The following is a 25,690-nucleotide window of genomic DNA, read 5'->3' on the forward strand; positions in this document are numbered from 1 at the left end:
CTCTCTCTCTCTCTCTCTCTTCCACTTGTTTCACTCGACCCTACTTTTTCTCATCTTCTCCTTACACGTCCGTAGATTTTCTCCACATAATGATGTCTTCTAGCAAAGGGTTTCACGAGAGAGACCAACGGTATACAAGCGACGATCTCCTATGTACGGTTCCCTTCTCTCCCTTTGCCAGCGGCCCCGTTTCATTCCTTTTTGCTACTCCTTTTTCATTTCTTCCCTGTTCCACCTCTTCCTCCTCCTCATTCTCCTCCTCCTCCTGCTCCTCCTGTTCCTGCTCTGCTCCGTCTAGCTGGGTGCCGCTGCGCCCGCTTCTTCTTCTTCTTCTGCTCCTTTTCCGTAACGGTGACGCCGGCTTCCCGTTACGCGCCAGTCAGAACCGTCCGAAGCGGCCTATTCCCTTCCAAGACGAGATGGGCTTCGTTGCATTATAGATGCTGAACGAATGAAGGAAAGATGCTACTAATGTTGGATGGATGTCCCGTTTGTTCTCTCGGAAACAGGAGAGTCTTGGGGGAAATGCACGAAGCTCACGCGAAATAATCTTTCTTCATTTAATACTTTACTATCTCTTGCGTCCTATCTTGCTTTATTAAAAGAACATGTGAAATTAAAGCCACATAAAGTATACTCTGTCGTAGTTACAAATAGTTTTACTAAACTGTTCATCTCGTTACGATCAATTTATTCTATTATTATATAATTAATTATTACATAATTAATATATTTTATCATTAGCTTTATTAGAGAAAAAGCAAAAGAACTCATTAATTTTTTAAATTCTTGTTTACTTACAGAACAGCATTACGCAGCAGCTGATTCCAACAGTTCGACGCCTGCTAAGAGCTTCGTACCCTGCAAGGTTTGCGGCGATAAGGCGAGCGGTTATCATTACGGCGTTACCAGCTGCGAAGGTTGCAAAGTGAGTATCGAGAATCCCATAATCGAAAGCAAACAAAAAAGTAAGTTAAAATTTAAAAACTAAAACGAAACGTGCAAGCTATAAATATATCTACAAGTTGTAACGTCTACAGTTAATTTTTGTATAATAATCATCGAGAGAAACAGTGAACGCTTCGTTCTCACATTCTTTAATCATTTATGCTAATAACTTGCTAAGAAAAATTTTAGGCAGTTATATTTAAAATTACGTAAAACACGTAATTTTAATTTTAATCTGTTTCGTTCCGCCATTTAATTTTTAATCTTCAATTTACAATCCTTAATCTTCAATGCATAATATGATATAAGCTTAACGTGATTGGAAAAAAAAGATTTGTTAAAATAACTAAAAACTTCACTGATTTAGCAAATCTACAGTCGTAATATACAGACAGTCAGTTTTTTTTTTGTTAAAGTAATAAAATTGTACAGCTGAATAAAATTAGCTATTATGGGTAATCATATTTATTGTACCTAATAGCACAGTAATTTTATTAATAACAGCAAAGATAATCTTCTGTGAAAATTAATCTAATATACAAATCAAAATTTTTAACAAAGCATGTTGGCCAAGTGTTTGTTTAATTAACAGTTTTCTTTGTAAGAAAAAGTAAACTGAATTACAGCACACTGATAATAGCTTACCGACATAATTTCTTTGTTGAATCGTCAAATCTTCTTAGTTATAAATATTAAACTCGCGTAACAAGACATAGCTTTGTTGAACCACCCAATTAATTTTTTTCCGTGATATGATTCGTTAGTTTTATAAACCCAATTTTACATGACTCGGAAAGCAGCTGGGACTTCATTCCGCGCGGTTCACTATCGTAACAAGCTGAAAGAGAATTGTTCCACACGCAGAATTATAAGAGAGAAGCTTGAGACGATACATCGTTAGTTGCTCTTAGCTTCCGATATCTTGCGGAATATTCGCCGATCGGTTTGACCTCGCGGCGCAGCGGTGGGTCGAGTACAATTTACAACTCCAATCCGCAAGGATGCATGACGATCAGGTAATAATCCGCGAAACGACTCGTTCGCACTTCGGGGCAGGATATTTATCGGTGCGCGCACTCACGTCTTAAGCATCGTGGGAGATGCACATCCGCTACGAAACGCCCGTACGCCGCTGCACGCCTGAGATTTCAAATGCGGAAGCCCTAAGGCCAGAGTTAACGGTGAATTGGTGCATTCTCTTATTCGCTAGCAGCTAGTTCTACGGGCAAATGCACGTAAACACATACTTATAAACACGATTTTGCCGTGTAAAGTTCGCCTAAAATTAGCTAAAAAGTCCTCAAACGCGATTTATCCTCATAAACGTAATAAGAATGAAGATGATTGCGTATTTCTAGTTCTACACGGAAAGGACGATTTTGTTGAAACATCTGAAAATTTAGCTAAATGGAAACTTGAAAATAATTTTGTTGGACCATCACAATAATTATGTAACAAACTGGTTGCTAGAATGTTGAAGTTTTTGTAGTATTGCTTATTATGATTCAAATTCCTAATTCCTACGCAGTTATTTTGATGATCCAATGAAATTACAGATCTGTATCTAGCTAAATTTTTAGATACTTTAGCAAAATCTTCTTTCGATGTATGAAGTTGTCACTGTTGGTTTAAAAAGAGTGAGCTTGAGTCATATCGCTCTCTTTCTGTTTTTCTAAAGTATTGAGTTGAAGAAAAATGTTGATAGAGTTGAAGAGAGATGTTGATATGATCCACTACTTTTTAACGAAGCACAGATGTTAAGATGAGAGAATGTATAGCCTGTATTTGTTACGTCTATGTTCGTTCTCGAAGTAACTTCTGTTTAATAAAAAAAAAAGTTGACATCCAAGACAACTTCAATATCATCCAAGTAACTACACCAACACTGTTAAATTCCTAATGTCAAATTATATCTAAATATAAATATTTTTTAATTATTTCTATAGATCGCCACTGTTCCTATTCAATCGTTAATTTAACTAAACAATAGAGTTTTATAATTTAATTCAATTAATATATTAAATTGTATTGAAATTTGGTTTATCACTTATTAAGTGCATACATTAATATATGGACATTATTTATTTTGAAATTAACCACAGAGTAGATTTACATTTTGGCAGAGTAGATTTACATACGTTATAAACAATAGTTAAAAATAACAAAACATCATTTAACTCAAGGGATTATTATTGCTCTTTTAATACCTATAACAGTATATACTTGGCTGTGTATAATATTCATATTTCGAGATGTGCATTAAGCGAATATTTGATAATATTTGGCATCACAATATTCTCTCTTCTAAGCCGAGAACCGAAATCATTTAAATAAAACTTACATATGTTGATAGGAGTTTCTCAAATTAATATTTGATCTAGTTTATATCAATATCAAATAATATCAAATTATCAATGATATAAAGTTTACAATTAATAATGTGAATAATAAAATAAATTTTGCGCATACAGCTTATAAATTGTAATTTAAACTGCAACAAATCAATGAAACGGCTTGCCATTGTTCTGCGTCCGACTGGGCTATTACTACTGCGCTGCTACATTCGTCTGACCCGCATCGCGTTTTTACTACTGGCTGAATGTACGCGGTTCATGCTGTTCGCCTCTCCTTTATTCTCCACGTGCAATATTTATTATTGTACAAAACTCTAGCTTTCTCTTCCAGCTTTTATAACGTGAACATCTTGTACAATACAAATCTTCTGCGAACGCGCGATAACGAGATTTTTATGGAGTTAAAAAACATAAATCTTGTCCTCAATGTTCCGTTTTATGCCTTCTACAATCAAATCAAATTTTTTTCTTAATGTATATTGGCCGAAGTTTATAATTTTGAAAGAATCCGTATATAATTATGTAATGTAAATTAAATAAATGTTATCGAAATAACTTTTTAAAATATCTTAATTAATTTTTATTAAGCAAAATTAGTTGTAATCTATTTAAAACTTTAATTTTAATTTAAACATAGTCCTGTATATCTTTTGTTCTTTTTTTGTAATGAAGTAATTTTTATCATAACGAGATACTAAATTATTTTGTTAACTATATACTTATGTAATTAAATGATTAATCATTAAAACATTTAATTACATAAGTATAAAGCGTTTTAGCAACTTTTTTCAAATATATACATATTTAACTTATGATATTGATTCATCAAATTAATTATACCATAATTATTTTTTTCTGTCACGTGGTTGACGAGGACAAACAGACAGACGAGTTATAATGTATCGATTGTCTAGAAACGAGCTGAGGTCGCGCGCGCCATTGGTTATCAGTAATATCGACAGTTGCATTACGAACAGTCTGTCCATCGGGGATTCCAGGATATTGGATGCTGGATGTATGTTAGCGTTGTTGCATGATGCTGTTACGAATACCTTTCATCAATTAGCACCGATAGTAATATGCCAATAAATCGATGCTTTCTCGATTGCTCGCGCCTCATCCATACGCCGTTTCCATTATTCCATTACTTCCGCGTGAGCTTCTCACTTCGTAAAGCCATAGCCGGCTATTGTTTATGTAATATACTGAGTGTTCCAAAATTCGCGCGTTCGGAGTACAGGACATGATACTTTATGCTAAAACAAACAACTTTTTCCTTTTGCAAAATTGCGTCTGACAAGTAGTTTTTGCAGAAGAGCAGGTTCTAGTTATACGAGTAAACGCAAAAATTACACAGGCCCACAAAAAAAAAGTACCTTGTGCTGGGGTACAGACCCAGCTATTCTTATGTATTTTGAATCGCTGAATACGAATCTAACATCAAAGTAGGACCAGGGTAAATTTTCAATCTAAAGCGAAAAAATGACCCATTTTTTCCCATTTTTAACTCATTTTTTCGCTCTAGATTGAAATTTTTCCCTGGATGGTCCTATTTTGATGTCAGATTCGTATTCAGGAACTCAAAATACATAAGAATAGCTGGGGTGGAGACCCAGCATAGGGTACTTTTTTTGTGGGCCTGTGTTATTTATCGAATGTAATTTTACTATAGCACTGAGAGAAAGAATTTTGTTAATGTAGCATGCCACCAGCACCTTTAACCGGTGATCGGTAAATATATGACAACAAATTATGTTGTTGTGATTGCTGCTAGTCTGCTATACCAACAAATTATTCGTAACAGAAACAAACTATATAGAATCTAACCTATCTTTTGAATAGACTTTAACTCGTTTACATAGAATTCGTAGATGATCGTGGAGTCTTAAGTCGTAGGAAACCGATCAAGCACAGTCAAATATGGGGAGAATTAGTCTTGACTAGAATTAGTCAATTTCTTACGATTTGAGACCCTGCAACCGTCTATGACTTTTATATATATATATATACGAGCCTCTTATTTGCTAGCGATACTATTGATTATTTGTTACATTGACGAATTAATTTGCAATCGTAACAAATCGATCGTTTTTTTAACAAATATCACATTTGCTTTCCCTTGATTTGTTCCTATAACAAAATCATTTCTCTCAGTGAGGAAAAAGTTGTTCGTTTTAGCACAAAAAACTTTTTTCTTTAGCAAAATTGCGTTCGATAAGTAATTTTTGCAGGAGAGCAGGTTGAAGTTAACAAATAAGCGCAAAAATTATTTATCGAACGCAATTTTGCTAAAGGAAAAAGTTGTTTGTTTTAGCATAAAGTATCATGTTCTGTACTACGAATGCGCGAATTTGGAGACACCCTGTATATATAAATGTATATGAAAAATAAGACCCTAGCTAGGCTATATCAGAATTAAGCACCGACAAACATTCGACATATATACTATATAACTAAAATATAAGTAAGCCCTCTCAATTTCTTGGAGTGAAATCTCATTCTAAGAAAATGAAAATACAGCCATTTTTGCACAAGAGTGAAAATATTTTATTTCTTGAAAAAGAGTGACAATTTTCACTTTTTTTAGTGAAATTTCATTTCAGAGGAAAGTGAAAATGTTTTTTGAGCAAAAATTGTCACTCATTTTCAAAAAGTGAAATATTTTCACTCTTCTCCAAAAATGGCTGTATTTTCACTCTCTCAGAGTGAGATTTTATCCAAGAAATTTAGAGAAAGAAACAACAGTTGTTTCAAAGATTCTTATATTAAGATGTGGTGATTATATCATCCACGATCCTCATGGCTGAATATGCGAGACTGCTCGAAACGTTTGGGTACGCATACATATTCGCACATACATATGTATTCGCAACTCAAGACAATAGCGGCATTTAAATTTTCTTTTACATTAATTTCTCATAGTGAGGTAGCAATTCGAACTTTTTCAGATCCTTCATAATATATAGACATAGACATTTAATTGTTGCAATTATGATATTCAGAAATAATAGTTGTGTTGTAGGGTAAAACTGCCCAAGAGAAAGTGCGCATCGCTCAAGAGTTTGCATTGAGCTTTATGACAAAACTATTAGATTGTAAGAGCTGTAATTTAACAGAATGTGCCTTTTTAGTTTGCCAATCTGTGTATAAAAAATCGTTGTTATCATCAGCAATAAAAAAGTTATTTTGAATTTTATAATTTTGACCATTTTCTTTCCATATTTTTCATGAATAAATTAATCGATTTTCAACATTAAATTGTTGCTTTGTGAATCTGTACTATTTATATTGTGTGCATGCATGTCTCTGCTTCATATTTAGTGATATATTTACTGAATACCTATAATAATTTTTATATAGTTATATTATATATATAAAAGTAAAAAGCGACACGATGACTCAAGAGTTCGCACTTGAGAAAAGTTTAAAAATTTACACATGAGCGGCACTGGCAGACACCGATCGTGTTCTACCTTCCTACGATTTATTCTTCGGAGCCTTCAATCAAGATTGAGATTTACCAAAATTTAAACATTCAACCGCTCGAGATAATCGAAAAGCGAGATAAACTGTTGTGTAAGTTGAAGTGAAATAAATATACGTTTGTTTCGTTTCAACTTATTGCACCGTATGCCAGTTCAGGTAATGTAGGAATAAAGAACAGATCTAAGATCAATAGAAACGAAGGAGAAAATATTTAGATACTAAGAGAAGAATCTCGAAGGAGAAAAGACTTAGTAGTAACGTATCTCAAGAAGAAAAGATCGTGGAGTTTGCTGCGAGACTTTGATTTGTACGGACGTGTTGTAATCGTCTCAAATAATGAAGTAGACATTCAATAGACCGAACGAAATTTCATTTGCCGAACTACTCGATACTCGATCACCAAAAAGATATTTTATTTTGAGCAAATTATTACATAAATTTTGAATGAATTTGGATTCAATTTAAACGTGCTACGGCAAAACGTTTTAAGTGCCAAATACGTTTTATTATGTATGGCTGTATTCTATCATATATTAATATTTGACGTGGAAAGTGTTGCTATAAACGGAAAAAAATGGGTAATACAAAATGTTGCAAATCATTGTGTAATTGGTATTTTTATTTCGACTTATAACGTTTTGACTTGCATTCTTACTTACATCGTTTTGAAATTTTAACAACTTTAACACGATTTTTTTTTTAATTAGAATTATTTAATTAAACATTGTTGCGGAGGATACTCATATCTTATTACAGTAATTTTTGTAGAATTTTTGATAGTTTGTAAAAAAGTAAGTTTTTCGTTTTTTCTAAAAAATTTAAAAAATGGTACTTAAACGTTTTGCTATGGCACACCTATTAAAATAATTAACGTTAGAAATTAAGAATTTAAATGATAACCATCTTCAAAGTCTCCGCCGGAGAAAAATTGACTCCTTTCACGGAAAAAGATATTCAGAAAAATATTCAATAATTTTACTGTCTCCACGAAGATACACAGCGGATTATTTCATTATCATTATTTATTTATTTATATAAATTTCAACATAATTATAATTCTTCATCCGGGAAAATGCACGATTTTGGATTTAATTATCAAAATAGTTAATGTGTTGAAAATTAAAAATTTAGTAAATGGTAGCCATTTACTAAATTTACAAAATCTTTACTGAGAAATTCACTCTAAATTTCATACAAAATTTAGAAAGATATTCATAGTGATAAGACCATATTCAAAGGTATAGTGTGTTATTTAATTATCATTTATTATTATTAATTGTGTATGTGAACACACAAATGTTCTGAGATGTAATTATAACAAAATTTCCCATCACAGAAAATGAGCAATATAATACGGAGCACGTTCGAGAACTTGCTTTTCTCATGAACGCATTTTCCGTTAGCTATCTCGCTTTTCCTGTAACCCTCGACGCTACAAAGAAGGGCATGGAGTGTCGTATTTTATACACGGGGAGATATAATTAATCCCGCGACGGTCTATGGGATTGTTATTAATAGCGCTTCCTTACTTCCTGTTTCAGGGCTTCTTCAGAAGGAGCATACAGAAGCAGATAGAGTACAGGTGCTTGAGGGACGGCAAGTGTCTTGTCATCAGATTAAATCGGAACCGTTGCCAGTACTGCAGATTCAAGAAGTGCCTAGCCGTCGGCATGTCCAGAGACTGTAAGTACCGTGTTCGCGCTACGTTTAACAATTTTTACACTTCGTCTAGTCTAGACAGTCGGCAAATTCCGAAACGTATCAATATCGAAGAAACTACCGAGTAATATTATCGAATATTTAATTCATGACATACAGATTGTATATAAAACGTTCCTTAAAAAGAAATTGAAAACTAATATTGCATACATTTTTTAAAGGATTGTGAAATCTTTTCGATTTCTAAAAATCTTTTCGATCTTTTCTGTTGATGCTCTTATTTTATATAAAATATATCAAATAATTATATGAATTTATGAAATATATTGGTATTAAGTATTAAAAAAAATTATTTAAAAATAAGTTGTAAAATAAACAGCAGCTGTAGAACAAAATTATACGAAATATAAAAATGCATATATTTTCTCTTTTTTTATAATGGCAGAAAATTGTACAAAATTTTTAAAACAGTTAATGAATTGTTTAAATTAATTTAAATATAGGTAACTGTGTATATAGACAGAGAGAAAGAGAGAGAGAGAGAGAGAGAGAGAGAGAGAATGTTTAAACATATTAAAAATTAAAAAATGTTTTAACGATCTTGTTATTTGTCAGTTATATTTGTATATACCGAGTACAAGTCGACTCTTTGATTCTTCACGCGTGTGTCGGAAACGAGCTTACTAGTCCACGGCGCCGTTAGAAATTCAAACAGAATTCTACGAGATCGCAATTCTAGCCGTCAGTGATGCAAAATCTACTTGCCGCCCGTGTCGAGAGAGCAAAGTAAACCAAAGGGCAGGCGTGTACATAATTAAACGTCAGAGTTCCAGGGCGCAATACCGGTCTACGTGTACGACGTGCGAGCTGCGAGTACCGCTTCATCATCGTGTCACGTGTCGCAAACGAAATTGTAACGAACTCACGTAGACTCGCGTAGACGCGGGTGTAATAATCTAGAGGAACGCAAACGAGATGGCTTTCATTTAAATCCGCGGGACTCAACTTTCAGAAATGTTAAAACTTTTGACGTAAAATATCTTCAGACTACGGCATTTAAATCAGGAGTCCATGAAACTAAAGTCTACCTGAAATTACTTGGACCGTGAGACTTTATTGTCTGTGTCTCTGAATCGCTAAAGATCGTGATTCGCTAAAGATCTCCATTTCTAATCGACTGCAGTCCAAAAACTACTCGCTTCTTGACATTTGCGCGAAAAAAAATCATTTCAATTTTTAAAAAGAAACAGTATCAAAAGAGCAATAATGGTAACTCAATTCCTTGAATTAAATAACATTCTATTATTTTAGCTTACATGTTATGTCAAAATATCAATCAATCCATTTCTATGATCAGTTTCAATTTAAATAACATCCGTATCAATACATATATGCACTTAATAAATGATGAACTAAATTTGAGTTAAATTTAATACTAACTCTAATGTTTAACTCTAATGTTTTAGTTACATTACTAACATATTGAGTAGGAGCAATGGCAACATATAGAAATGATAAAAAATAACTCAAATTTATGAATTTAAAAAACCAAGTAAGATAATCAAATTCTCAAAATGAAGAAAAAACAAGAAACTGTAAAAAAACGAGCTACTAAGAATGTGCGCTGTTAAAATTGCGCAATACAATATAAATAGGATTTGAATATATTCACAACATTACATTATTATGTATACAGCCGATCACAGAAATGTTGCAACACTTTTTTCAATGGAATTTGGAACTCAGCCTTGCTCGTAGAGTAGTTGAACATAAATGGTTAGATCCATAAGCCAGAACCAATCACTCAGTGAGTAAACTATAATACATTCCGAAACTCATCGAAAAAAAAGTGTTGCAACTTTTCCGTGACCGGCTGTACAGGTTTCGGTTAATCTTTCAGCTATCTTCATCATTTGATCAATACGCAATAAATTTACATACTTAAGATCCAATGAAAATCATGATAATGTTCCTCATGAGGTAGTCAGTCTTTCTCTTGTAGAGAGTCTCAACTAGTTGAATTATTGGATAGTACAGAAATAACACTGAATATCTCGTTTGAAAGATGACCGATAAACGCTATTAGATACTTCATTTCTTAGTAATCTCTGATTATAAACGGAATATGGTTAATTTCCATATGAGTCGTACAGTAAATAAAATTCAGAATAATATTACATTTTTAATGATAAAACTATTTTGAACGTGAGCTGTTGAGAGGCGAGCTGTTGTCGTGTCAAATTTGAACTGTCTCTCTTTATGACAGAGAAGATTACCCTTGCTCTTACTATCATATGAAAGCACATCTCGGTGTGATAACATTTTGAAAAGTTTACTTAAGATTGCTTGTTTGAAAGATAAAAAATTTTTAATAAATTAAAAGATTTTACGTTTTTGCGTTGAAGGAATATTCGCAAAAATCAATTTTATCGCAGCTTTTATTTACAAAAATCAATATTAGCAAAGACCGCCACAAGGAATGAAAAAAATATCTATATGTAAATAATTCCATTGAATACCTCGAGATCTCCCCAACGATCACATTCTGCTCGTCTCTTTGCAGCCGTGAGATACGGCAGGGTGCCGAAACGCTCGAGAGAACGTGGCCCCGAAGACACGATGGCGACGACCATGACGACGACGACGACGACGACGACGATGGCGGCTATGGAAATGCAGCAACTGACTACACCCGATACCGGCAACAACAATGCCAGCAACAAGAACAACAATAACAACAACAATAACAACAACAATAACAATAACAATAACACCCAGAGTCAGAACGCGATCTCACGGGTACCGTCGGCGGCGGTGGTCGAGGCTGATCAATCAGACGCTGACGTGAAGCAACTGGCTGTATACGATGTGATTCATCAGGTCTCTCAGGCTCATCACGCTCATTGCGGCTTCACGGAAGAGTCCACCAGGGGCCTTACGAGGAAACCTATGATAATACCGGTGAGCCATTAGAAAATGAAAAAGAAAATTAATCCGTTGCGATCTAAAACGTCGCCGCTCTAAATCAGTAGTCGTCATATAACAGTAATTATAACAATAAAATAATAATTAAGCATCATAGTAATTAAACAGTAGTAAGTGAAAATTGATCCAGAAATGTCCAACACAAATAAGCAAAAAATATTTGGTCAAAGCAGTTCTTGGTACCTAATAATAATTAAATTCAATAAAATAAAGATCTATATGTATTTTTTTTTATACACAATAGAGATCTTTTCCGAATCGATTGAAAGAATGAAAAACATATTAACTTTGCGATATGTCTCGTTGTCTTTTTGACGCAGAACGGAATTAGTTTAATTTCTCATTATGTATTAGCGCGAAGACTTCCCGCTGGAAGTGGTAGCAAACTCGCAGGTTTGTTTGTAATCTTGCTGATTAGGCGAGTAATTCTTCGCAGCCCGCGAGCCCGGAAGATCCAGAAGCAGCATCCTCGACCGCGGAGACTGTTGAGTCGCAGAGGATCTGGTTGTGGCAACAATTTGCCACTAGAGTGACGCCGTCGGTACAGAGGGTGGTGGAGTTCGCAAAACGGATGCCGGGATTCTGCGAGCTCTCGCAAGACGACCAGTTGATCCTGATCAAAGTCGGCTTCTTCGAGGTGTGGCTCTGCCACATCTCCAAAATGACCACCGATAATTCGATGACTTTTGAAGACGGCACTTACTTCACCCGCCAGCAACTGGAACTGATGTACGAGGTAAGATTAAAGCTGTAGATCAATACAGTTTAATTTGTACTAATTTTAGCTTATCTTCGATGAAGTAATACACTTGTACCTATTTCCCTAAATAAATTGGTACTTTTGAATTAATGGATTTTAGATTCATTCTTTATCACATAAAATCGATTATTTTTTTCTCTGTCGAGAAAGAAGTTGAACATAAAATAATAAATTTAAGCGTTCTCTGCGTTTTCAATTTTGTCTTTCCTTTGCTAAATCCAATTTAGTACTAGCCAATTTAACACTTCGGTGTCACACTACGGAAATGACACACTTGGGTATAGCATACCTAATCCAATTCGATTGCTTATAGCTAACTTTTATAAAAATGAACATATTGTAAAATTTTTAATCGAAACGCCAGACATTAAGAAACATATCGGTATTAAGTAAATGTATTTGTTTTTATTAATGAAATGTTATGAGCAATGGAGAAAGTATTAGAAAAAAGAACTACGTTATATCCAAGGTGACATCGAAGAGTTAATATTAAAAGATAGTGATTAATTACTTATTTTGAATATTAAAAGTACTTTTAGTATTCAAACAACAGTACTTTTAGTATTTGAACTAAGTAATTAATTACTTTTTCTAGAATTAAATTTCTGTAAAAATGATTATTATATTATACGATCATTATTTTATTCGACTATTTATGACGGACAGCCCGACTTCGTGTCTGCACTGATGCAAGTCACGTCATCGTTAAATGCCCATCAACTGACGGACACCGAGCTGGGCCTGTTCTCGGCGGCGGTGTTGCTGAACGAACGACCAGGACTGAACGACGTCAAGGCTGTTCAAAGGCTGCAGGATCGCGTCCTGGAGGCATTAAGGGTGCAAACAACGCGACCCTCCGGTGAAGGTGCCGGCGGCACCACGATCACCAACGTCTCGCAAAGGATACCCGAACTGAGAGCGCTCGGCGCCAGACATGCCAATCTCCTAGATTGGTTCCGCAGGAACTGGACGAAGCTCAAATTACCGCCGCTGTTCGCCGAGATATTCGACATTCCTAAATGCGAGGAGGATTTGCAATGAAAAGGTAATCTTCAACAATAATTTAATAGAGACCGGTTGTGTGAAAGGAGGGAGAAGTGAATTTTTATTTGTATTCAGCGAGGCGAACGCTTCGTGAAGATATGAGAGCATTCACTTTATATGCACGAAGCATTCGTTTCTATGAACAGAATGACGGCGATAACACCGTGAAAAAGATACGAGCAATGAGAAGCGCGAATTCTGTATATTGCTGGATAATCGATAACCGTCCTGACTGCAATGACATTTGCAAACGAATGCTTCAAAAGAGTATTCATACGAAGTATAGCATATGTTTACGCTTTACGATTTAACTTTTAAACATGTGCTCGCTTTTATCTTCTCTGAAAACCTTTGTTTCACGTTTATTCACATATTATCCAATGTAATTCCAGTTTCTCTCGCTTCTCTTTTGCTCATTTGATAATTTGATATTTTTGATAATTTGATCCAACACAAATAAAAACTGCAAATTTGATTTTTTATTTTTCGTTACTTGTACCATGATCGTGATTATAAAATAACAGTGTGAAACGGCACGAATTTTAAGTCTGTTAAGTAAAGTCTTAATTATCTTAATGCAACATTGTCTCAAACAATTTAAAATTAAATTAATAAATCTACGGGATTTTCGTAAATCGTGTTTGCTTCAATCGCTTTAAGAAATTTCTGTACAAATACTAGTCTAATTTGGTTCATTATTATTTAATTATCTTGATAAATTAAATTCTGTTGAATTACTTTATTTAATGTATCCAATCTTAAGCTCTTGAATTGTCGAATACAGCGAAATATCCTTTGTTTAGCAGCCTCTATAAGCTACAGCGAGGTAATTCGAGACCAATGATGCCGTGATGTCGGCGATAAATCGGGCCCAGCGTTTACCGAGGCCGTTCTGAATATCTAGAATCGTTTTAACTCATAGAGTTAGCGAAATACATCTAACACGATGACGAGATTCAAATTGAATGAAGAACGGGCGGTTGAAACGAGGAATGAAGTATATCTGTGAAGATTGTTTGTCACAAAAGATATTAGAAAATTAGAGAGAAAAGAAAAACAAAGACGCGATTGTCGACGACTATCGTTGATGGCGATTCCCATTGACTTGTCTCGGTTATTCAAAAGTCAGCGAGAAAGGAATTTTGGTCGAAGGATCGCGAAAGATATTTACCGTATACTAGAAAATGAAAAAAGAAAGAAAGGAGAAAATTACAGACGCAATTGTTGATTATCTGAACAGCGAGATCGCGCAGCGGACAGTAGCGTGAACTTCTAACGACGATCTTTCAGGGAACATCCCCTGAAATGTTTTGTCGCTCCAGCGAATAACAGAAGATGATCTCAAGAGAGAAGAAGATTACCTTTAAAGAGTCGCGCAAGCAATAAGACGGAACTTCTCCGTGCAAGCTCCGCGCAAGTTCGGAGGAAAATTCGCAATTTGCTCAAATTCAACAGAAACGGCTTTGTACTATTCGCCAAGCAATAGCACACACGCATTACAACAAGCGGGTCTCCGAACGGGCGTATATTTGAATGAAATACTCAATCGACGAGGGAGGGATCTTTCGCGCCGCTTTGCCGCCGCGCCAAGTAAATAGCTGTTTTAACGAGCGTTGCGATGAGGAAACAAGCACAAAAAGCGTAACAGAGTCATGGACGTCCGTTCGTGCTCAAGATTCTGTCCTTTGATTTTTCTTTCTGTTTCTCTTCAAATAATTCTAAGACTTAAGAATATATATGTATATAATAAATATATACAGCGTGCAGTACCCGTCTGAGCAGCTAGAACGGAAATCGGCCAAATGATAGCATCAGAAACACCAACTATATTCAACGGACATATCAGAAATTAAGATTACAAAGTGTTCCCTCATGTATTATTATCATTGCTGAGCACGTACGTGTCTCTTTAGAGGTGTTGCGGTCAGCGTAATTGTGATCAGTTCGAATTTTAATGTTGCAGGCACGTGAAAAAAATTGATTTCAATAAACGATATATTTTAGAATAAAAAGAGCGCTACACGCTTTTTTAAAATAAAAATTAAACATAGCGTGTTTTTCCTATTATATACTTAATAATTATACAGTAATAATAAGACTACCCACATAGCAAGTTGCCCGCAGACTGCTGTCCATTTGCTTCAAATTACTCTGCTTAAATTGCCTTCTATATTAAGGAAAATGGTTTCCGGCTTTGCATGTTGGATTACCGATTTTTATTGCCACTAATAGTTATGAACAATTTGATGATAACACTCAGGCAACGGTTGTCCTTTTTCCAACAGATTGTAGCAACTTTTATAGCAATAAGCGAATGCTACAGCATTTCCGTTCATTTGCGCAGACAACCGTTGTCGGCACAATATCTTTAGGTTGTCCTAAACAAAATTATTGTCCCGATGACAGCAACGTGGATGGCAACTGAAGGGAAACTTGTGCCACGAGCAACTATTTCCTTTCTTATACTAAGGAACGCTTGGCTATTTGGGAGAGTCTTAACTGTATATGTTAGTACATGTTGTATAATTATACAAAAGATTAAAATGCCTATTGAATTGATACATAGTTTTAATTTCACTTGCTAGATTCTTAGATCGCTAATTAGCCAGTCGAGATACATTTTTCTGTGTCCCCAACATTGAAAATCGAACTTGTCATTTTCGATCCTTGATTTGTTGCGACACCGAAGGTGATGATGAACGGTTATACGGCCGCGTAAGTGTAACAAAACGCGTGTGCGATTGAGCACGAGACTCGCGCGATCTAACCGCGCATTCATATACGCATACAGCAGCTATGAGCTTACGTATGTAATTAAAGGCGCACAAGCGCTGAGAGGGAGCGTATACAAATTTCATGCTGTAAGGCTCGAGAAATCTTTATAGGAACGTATCTTCTTATAGACGCATCTGCTACGAATTTCAATCTATGCAATCTCTATTTTTATTACTCGACAAGTAGAATAGCGAATTATATCTCGATATACATATATATAATTATATAATTATATAATTATATATATATACAATTATATATCGTCGCGCGACGCTCCGGGAGGCGGTTCCGGGTGGAAACACGTAAGACAGAACCGGAACGTAAAAATGGCGATTCGGAATAAAGTTCCTCAATTAATCCACGCAGAATAATTTGCACGTTTACTCGTCGCGGCAAACCGCGTGTCTGTGATCTGTAAATCGCGCCCCGAGAGAACGGCAACGAGCCCGGCACTTCGTACACATGTGTACTTGCAAAAATTTGCGAAAACGCGATGCGTACCAGGGACACACAGCCCGCGCATACACATATATGACACCCGACACACACGCGACATCCAGAGAACTCTGAGTCCGACTCCGCGATTCCGCGCGGAACGGTCCTGTGGCGAGCGCGACCAGCTCTTCAAACTTTAAACACTAATAAACTTTCTGACAATGACTAGCGTAATGACTAGTAATACATAACAATATATAATCGCAGAACGCGCGCGCGTGTGTGTGTGCGTGTGCGTACGTGTGTGCGTGCGTGCGTGCGTGCGTGCGTGTGTGTATGTATGTATGTGTGCGTGCGTGTGTGACATGTGCGCGAGTGCATCGAAATACTCATCCGTGAAACGTGAAATAAGAGAGCAAAAAGAAGTTTATTGATATAGATATCACTGTTTTATCTATATATGCCGGGCGTGCTTAAAATAACGACGTTAACCCGGTTTATTATCGCTATCACTCAAATTGAAAGAGAAATCGAAGATGCTGTCCTTGCGATATTAAGGGAAGGAAGGAAGAATTTCCAATCTTTATCACTCTATCTCTTTTTCTCGCTCTTTCTCACTCTTTCTAAGCGCTCACATCAAGTTGTGAATAAACATATCATACTTAATTAATATATTGGACAAAGAGGATATCATCGTTTAATATAATATAAATATATATACAAATATATATATAGGAGAAATATATATATGTATATTACAAAGGAACATTATATTGAAGCTATATTGCAAAAAAAAAGAAGTAGCTGTTAATTAACGCGTTAATATCGAGCGAATCGCAAGGTAGGACATATCGGTGATTACAACGCAACAATCACGATCACGTGGTAGTGTTCTCCCGCTTTTATATTCTAATCATCGTAATCGGGAAGGTCTCTCGTGATTCAATATAAGTCGAGCGTACGTGACTTGGCATTTATTGATCGTCATATTGTTTCCGCTTTCTATCCGATCATTGCCAAACGAGAAAAATGTCGATTAAAATTTCAGGGTTTCGGATAAAATTTCGAGAGAAAATGAATAGCAAGAATCGACAGCGACGTCGCAATGTCCCTTGATTTGTTAAAATTGAGGGCATAATTTTTCAATTTTTTTGAAGGAATTTGGTGTCCCCAAAAAAAGAACCGATAAAGAAAGCGAAAGAAAAGAAATGAGAAAAAAAATTAAGAAAGAAGAAAATGAAAATTCTCTATTAATTTTTTATTATATTACTCTCTTAATGCAAATTAAAAATGAGAGAAACATGAATAAATGATAGATAAATATACCACTCTCTTCCGAGATCGACATTTTTCTTCAGTTACGTCACGATCGTATTCTTCAAAATTTCTAGTCCCACGAAAATTATTCGCCGAGGTAGCAATCATGAATTGAAGAGGTGTTCTGGCGAGCGTTGCTGGAGTATATAATTAAACGGCCAAATACATCATAGTAATAATATAGCGTAATATTGTATTATTATGATAAAAGCAAGATAATTCTCTATCTGTCTCTATTTCTTAGCGACGACGCCGGTCAATCGTCCTTTGTCGTCCTTGCGCAGCGCCGATAGTGTTCCTTCGTGTTCTTGGCCGGTTGTTTGCGCGCGATGATGCTCCACTTTTAGGGATGTGTCCAGATCCCTTCGCCCTGATCTCGCCCAGATCTTTCGTTCTGATCGTCGGCGGTCCTTCGTTCTTCGACTTCTCGTAGCATAAACGCGACGATTGGCCGGTAATAAAGGAAAAAACCACACACGACGTAAAAAATCGAGTTTGATGTGTTTAAACGATAATTGGAGTCTCTGGAGAAGTTTGTTTTCTAGAATTCTTTATATAATTTTTCAGAATTTTTAAAAATTTCTGTATAATTTTTTTTTAGAAAATTTTTTGAATTTTTAAAAATACAAATTAGAACACTTCACACACACACACACACACACAGACGTACTGAGAAATTCTAAAATTTGTTTCTAGATTTCTTCATATAAATTCTGAAACATTATATTTTAGGATTTCGTAAAATTTTTCATTCTATAATTTCTGAAGAAAACTTATAAACTTTGAAAAAGTTTAAAGTACTATTTTAGAAATCTTCATACATTTAAAATATAAAAAATTCTTAAAAATATTATGAGAAACTTTTCATTAAGGATAAGAATCTTTTTCTTCATGGGAAAGACCGAATAAAAGCCGAACCGCTGACGTTGATAAGTAAATATTTATTTCCAATGTATACGAGACTGAGTTTTTATCATCAAGAGATTTAAAGTAGATCGAAATTATAGAAATAGTCATCGATATATATGTATATTTTTCATCAACATCTGCAGCCTGGTTCTTATTGGCCTTTTTCCTGTTCTCATTTCATGTCGAAGAGCATTTCATTTGTTTCTATTCTGTTGAACTTACTAAACCGACTTGAAGGGACGACTTTCTTGTCTTTCTCTTTCGGTTAAAACACGAGAAAGAAAAACGGAAAATTGAGGATGTGAAACATCTCAATTTCCCCTTTTTCTTTTTCGTGTTTCGACCAAAACAAAAAGTTCTTTTGGTTCTCTCTCTCTCTTCAGCCCGTCCTCCTTCCGCCACCCCCTGGACTCTCTTAATTTGATCCTTCGCTTTGTCTTTTTTAGATTTCAAGGTTCGAGATTTCGGTCATGGTGCTATAGTATCTGTATATGTACATATATATACTTATACAAATCGTTGGTTAATCAATATCGTACGATTAATAATATTATTGCGGTTAAAATCCGATTATTATCGCTGTGCTCCTCCCACTGCTATTATTATTATCATCGATATGTTTATTATCATTAGTACTACCATTATTATTATAAATATTATTACGATTATTATTACTAAAGATATTATTATTATTATTATTGCTACATTGATTGTACTTATTAGTGATTATGATATCGACGTTATATATCATCAGCGGCGCTATTTAAGTCAAGGAAAGGCAAACGCTAGAATGATAAGACGATCCAGACGGTTTTTGAAATACTTCTATGTATTCCGCCCGCAATTGCTAAGACTACATAATAATCATTCTTCGGTTTAATGTAGAATATCTCGGTTATATGCATTGCTTTATGCATACCTATTCTTTTTGACACACATCAAAAGCAGCGACATATATTCATAAATACATATACATATGTAACAGCCACAAAAATTCACACAAGTTCTACCAACAAATTCTGTGGAGCCAATTTCTCCCTGACTCAATTCGTTACCAGTTCCATTTTATCAGTGGATTTTTATTTCATTTTGACTTGCCAATATACGATGTCAAATATTTTTCGAAATGAGATTTCCTGTTTGAGTCTATTAATTTAAAAGTAAAACGTTATGAATTAACGCTATTAATTATGAATTCAGACCATAAAAAGTTATATCTATATTTTCAAATACTTCATTTCATTAAAAATTATTTTTACTGGGAACAGGTCGATTTTAAATCAATTAAAGAAGAGAAAGATATTTTGTTATATCGGACATTTTTACGCGAAATTGTGTCCATCATGTTATACGTTTAAAGATGCTTGACAAAAGAAGTGTGAACATTGTTGAAAAAAAAATTGTTAACAAATTTTATCACCATATAAGATTCGTTTACATTCGCAAATTATGTAATTTACAAATGTAAATTTTAAAAAATTGATCATTTGATTCGAATACTCGATTCATGTTATCGAATATTTAACTTATACTATTCCATTTATCAAGCGGCTTGGACATATGAGAACAGTGTACAACGTATAAAAATATAAATAGTGAATATTGTGCTCTCCTAGTTTTAAAGTACTTTATATTTTTCAGTGAAATTTTCAAAAATCTGTCTCACTTTTGTTAAAATTGAAAAAGAATTATACATATCAAACCGTACTAATATTCGCATCATTAAGGTACTTCGTGAAATAAAGTATTACGTAAATAAGCTTGTCTCTTCACGCGAGAAAATGATGGGCCGAATTTTAATTAATGTCCCTATTTACATACTCGCAATTATACGTATATATACGTGTATATAGCCTATTCATCGTGCACTTTCTCGCGACTTTGGATCCGGCGAACGTCTGTCAGATTAATTAATCCACAAATTAACATTTCATTAAGATCCACTTGTGGAAATTATATGAGAATTAAAATATTGCTATCTACTGTACAAATCTGCAGAGCGAGCCAATATCTCGATTTCACTAAATTGCAACTGATTATTTGTATCTTGTTAATTTTCTAACTATTGTAATTTGTCTTGAGGTTTCCGAAATGTTTTTCAAAGTTCAACATCTGGCATCCGCGGTTGAGGGCAAATGCGCGACATTGGAATACCATATTCATTATTAATGAAGTTGAGGACGATGGCGACAAGGATAATGATAACGGTGGGCGTTATCGGCGTGCCAAGGGAGGCGGGAATTATTCTTAAAAAAATATATTACATATATATGTATAAAATATAATATAACGAAGATAAAACGATATTAAGGGTAACTACAAAAAATGACTGCTCTATACTGCTAAAGTACAAATGTTTTCATTTAGTTGTTTTATAAGAAGATATCGATTTGTTAGGGCTCGCGTTTATATCTCGCATTTAGCGCTAAACGTGACTATCGCGAGTGGTTTTTATTTGTCATAATGAAAGTTACGTATAAAATGTTATATGAAATTGAGAATTTAAATGACTGCATACAGAATGTTAAGTATGAGATATAAACGCGGGCCTAAATTTATAGCGCGTCGGCTTGGGCACACATACATATAGTCCGACGCGTGTATGTATATCTGTATTTATTTGTTAATCTCTAAACGTGTGGTCAAAGCCACACGTGTATATCCATATAGGATATCACAAAAATCGCATTCTTTCCATCGATTATGGTATATTTTATCAGTTGGAGTCGATCGCTTGTCAATTTTAGTGATATTATAATTTTTTATCTCGATATTTAAGTTTTTAGTTCTAATCATGAATCATTAAATTAAATTTCAAATAATCTGAGAAAATAGTTTTTAATAAAATCTGATAAAATAGAATTTTAATATTATCTATTCCAAGTTTAATTCGTATTTTGCAAATTTAACTTTTCAAAGGAATTTGATTACTTTTTAATTGAATTTGATTACTTTAGACTAGACGTATGGACTTATTTTCGGATAAAGAAAAAAAGTCCGTTCCCAAGTTTAAGTCAATTCGTATTTGGAAGGAGGCAAACCCCACACATTTTTGGATATCCTGTATGTATAAAATATGCATTCATACGCACACATACACACATATCACACATAACATATTCTTCTACTGTTATATTCGAACGCATGATGTGCATCCTCTCCATTTCGTCCATTTCGCGAAGCATAAGATATTTAATAATGTTCGATTTTTTTTGTCTTGTCGACAATCGTAGCAGTGTCACACAGCGACATTCCAGCATAAAGAATGGATCTTTATTTAGAGTTTGTGAAGAGATTACAGAGTAATTCAAATCTATGTCGCTTGATTGCGTATCGTATGTGGGGAAAAAAATATTTACTGGTTAACATCTAAAAACGTATTATTAACAAAGTGTAATTTACTTACAACAGACTGATGATGTCTCTATATAATAAATGTTTTTATTCTGTATGTGCAATTTGAGTGTCATGTCTTCTTAAAGTCTTAGACACTCAAAAATTATCTTAAGGAAACAACTTAATCAACAAAAAGAAGTTTAGCAGAATTGTACAAATTTTAAGAGTATATTTATATAAGACAGAAAAAATGTCTATAACATTTTTTAATTTTTAATTATAAATTGAAAGTTGAATGATCTTTTATGCCTGATATAGTAATTTGTCGAAGTACGTTCTTCATATAGTGATTATAAAATGGAAAAAAAAAATTAAATATCTCGATTATATTTTAACATTATGAGGCTAATTCTACCATGTGCTTTTTGTTTCCTATCTCTTGCTGTTTGTCTCTTGCCTTCTTGATCAAAAAGGCAAGAGATACACAGAGATAAACAGCAAGAAATAGGAAACAAAAAGCACATTGTAGAATTAGCCTTATTATTAAAAAAAAAACAGAATGATTCAAGTTCAGCGATATATGTTTGAATCACCCTGTGTGATCGTAAGTCGTTTATTGAAATTACAGCGTATCATTAATTTTCATAATTTCCGTTTAGATACTTATATATTGAACGACCACCGTGTGTGTTTGTGTGTGTATGTTATTTCTTTCGAGTGTACATGGGCGTGTGTGCTGCTTTTGTGTGTATGTGTGTGCGTGCGTGCGTGCGTGCGTGCGTGTGTGTATGTGTGTGTGTGTGTGTATTACCAGTTTAAATTAATATTCCACTTATAATAACATTTCAGAAATAATATGCTTGCGGCGTAACTTGTCATTATAAAATATGAACATTTTTTCTGTACCAGAGATCTGGAGCGAGTGCTATAGGAACAATTAGATTTAAATTCGTTGATTTATATATTATATATCTGTAAATGAAATTTTATCGATTTATTATCTTTCTCGCCCTCTCATTAGGATTGCTCGTTATTATAATCTTGTCTCGTTATAATACAGCATTATAATATATAAATGTAGCGAAAGTAACATCCGTCAGTTTTCCAAACGGTGTTGGACGACTGCAGAATCGTTTATGTGGAATCCCTCACGTCGTTCTTCTCATCTACATCCACTTTCTTCTCCTCATTCCCTAAATCATCTACACCGAGATATTGAATCCTCTCTTTTATCAAAACCGTTCGATCACTTATAAACACACGAGAAAACTTGTGCCAATTACAAGACTAATCATTAATATGTACTAATTCATAGAGAACGAGAGGGAAGCAACGGCGATCCACGAAATCGAAGAGCTTACTTCCGAAAGCTCAAGAACATATCCTTAAAAAAATTATGCATAGCAAAGCTATCTAATGCATAATGCATTTTAATGTGCATTTAAGACAGTTTAGAGGTAAGCTTCTCGATTGCAATACACCGGCGGCGGTTCTACTTAAGATCGCACATATCGAAATACATATGTACTGTTTAAGATCGTATCAATGTTTAATCGTCCATAGGATCCGGAATCCCTATGGACGTGTGTAAACTAATACAATTTTGCCTCCGAGAGGATAGTGTAGCATGGCAATAAAAAAAGCGATCGTATGCTTTCTTCAAGCGTATCTCTCCTTGTTTTATATATTTCGAAAAATTAAAACTCCCCCTCCCCCCTCTCTCTCTCTCTCTTTCTCTCTCTGTCTATCATAATTCTGAAAAAATCCAATAACATTTTTGAATGCAGCGTAAGAAAAAAAAAAGAGAAATATTGCATATAACAAAGATTATGTTTACTAGTGTTACTGTCGCGTGTTTTTCTAGTCCGCGAAAGATTTGTGATATATGTTTCAAAAAGATGTATAAGAGAAATTATTTATTGTTACAGCCGATCCCTTTCGATCGACGTGCCGCAATGCATTTCGTTATGAAATTGAAGTGTACCTTGAATGCGTTATATCTTTTCGACGTGTATGAGTGAACTGTGATTTACACTGAAACTTCATATATTGAAACTTTAAACGATCTGAACGGAGAGAATGCAGTCCGCGAAGGCGGCTTTGAAGGTCTCTGCGTAGCGGTCTGAGAAAACACACGGGTTTCTTGTAATATATCATTGCGAACGTTACGTAATGATAGTAATGAATGTTACGCTGTCTCGCTACAATACTTACGCATCGAAACCGTTAAACGATTAGCTGTTAAAAAAGTTTTACGACTCGTGCTCTTCGAAATCGATATTTGAATATGTGTCTATGTAAGATATAGGCATGCACTTCTAATTCGCCTCCCCGTAGATTAGGAAGGGAAGACCCTCTGACGAACTTAGAAAGTATAAAATAAGATATACAGACGTACACGACGAGATGAAAGACACACACACATGCATACATTATACACAATGGAAACACATACGTACCACGCTTCTTTTATATTATATGATATGATGATATAGCGCGTTAAATATATTTCATTGTTATGAGTTTACGACAAGCTCTAGGTAAGGATTACGAATCCGTATTTCTCTCTTTCTCTCTACCATTAAGTTTACCATTATCATATATATATATATATATATATATATGTATATATATATATATATTTGAATATAATATATATTGTATTATCACGATCTTTTTGCACACATCCTTTCATCCTCTGCCAATTCATCTTCCTCTGTCTCTATCTATCTATCTTTCTCGCAGTACTCCTTTCTCATCCGAAATGTGCATCATCCTTTAAAAAAAAGGTGTACTTTTTCATATAAAAGGCATTGCCAAAATAAATATGGGGTTGGAAGATTTAAAGTGGAAAATTTACTTCCTTGTTCATACCTCCGTCTACACTCGAAACTTCAAATTATTTCCATTTATTTCGCTCTAACATTCGCACTTTATTTATCTATTCCTTTTACGAGGGAAAATTTAAATAAATAAATAAAGATAGACTGCAAGATATGTTACGTTTAATATTTCTTAAAATTTATTATACACAGAAGAGAATCTATTGATTTATATATGCATATATATATATATATAATTAATAAAAATTAAATATGAAAACAAGGCATGTAAGAGTCAATACCAACGCACGATATTAAAAAATAATCAGAATTCTATTACATTACATTAAATAACATTACATAAATTCCATTGCAAAATATTACATGTTTCAGTCTTTATATTAGAACCCAGATATATGTTAAATATAAAATTGTTACACTACTTCGAAAACGCTGAATAAAATTTAATAGTAAACCACGTCAACGAATGAACATAAACCAAAGGTATCGAAATTGCTTGACAAAAGGTTGGATGGCCGATTGAACAGAATTTCTTGATGTTCATTATATGTCAACAATTTATAAATTCGAAGATGAAATATAAGCTTCTTGTCAGTCAGTGTCATAGCAAATAATAATTAATATTAGTCATAATGTAAAATCACAGAGTCCAATTCCATTAAATTATATTTTTCAATAATAGACAATCAAAGTATAAAAATTGTAGAGTTCAGAGATAAAATTACATATGTATAACTGTTTCAACTGACAAACACTGACTATATATAACTTTATATAATTAATATAAATAATTAAAATTTATTAAAAAGATTCTATCTGTTAGTAATTCTATACATATT

At 34.1% G+C, this 25,690-nt stretch overlaps 1 protein-coding gene across 1 annotated transcript in view; it reads left to right on the forward strand.

Annotated features, from left to right (window-relative positions):
- Eip78C (Ecdysone-induced protein 78C) overlaps positions 1-16,153 on the forward strand; it is a 79,382-nt gene extending 63,229 nt beyond the window's left edge. Inside the window, exons 4-9 of the mRNA XM_018502952.1 lie at positions 804-928; positions 8,330-8,471; positions 11,011-11,408; positions 11,851-12,168; positions 12,859-13,237; positions 14,040-16,153. Coding sequence (XP_018358454.1) covers positions 804-928; positions 8,330-8,471; positions 11,011-11,408; positions 11,851-12,168; positions 12,859-13,233 — 1,358 coding nt within the window. The 3' untranslated portion in view covers positions 13,234-13,237; positions 14,040-16,153. The remainder of the gene's footprint in view (positions 1-803; positions 929-8,329; positions 8,472-11,010; positions 11,409-11,850; positions 12,169-12,858; positions 13,238-14,039) is intronic.
- The last annotated feature ends 9,537 nt before the right edge of the window (positions 16,154-25,690 follow it).

The sequence above is a fragment of the Trachymyrmex cornetzi genome, unplaced genomic scaffold, assembly GCF_001594075.2.
Source record: "Trachymyrmex cornetzi isolate Tcor2-1 unplaced genomic scaffold, Tcor1.1 scaffold152, whole genome shotgun sequence".
Classification (NCBI taxonomy): domain Eukaryota; kingdom Metazoa; phylum Arthropoda; class Insecta; order Hymenoptera; family Formicidae; genus Trachymyrmex; species Trachymyrmex cornetzi.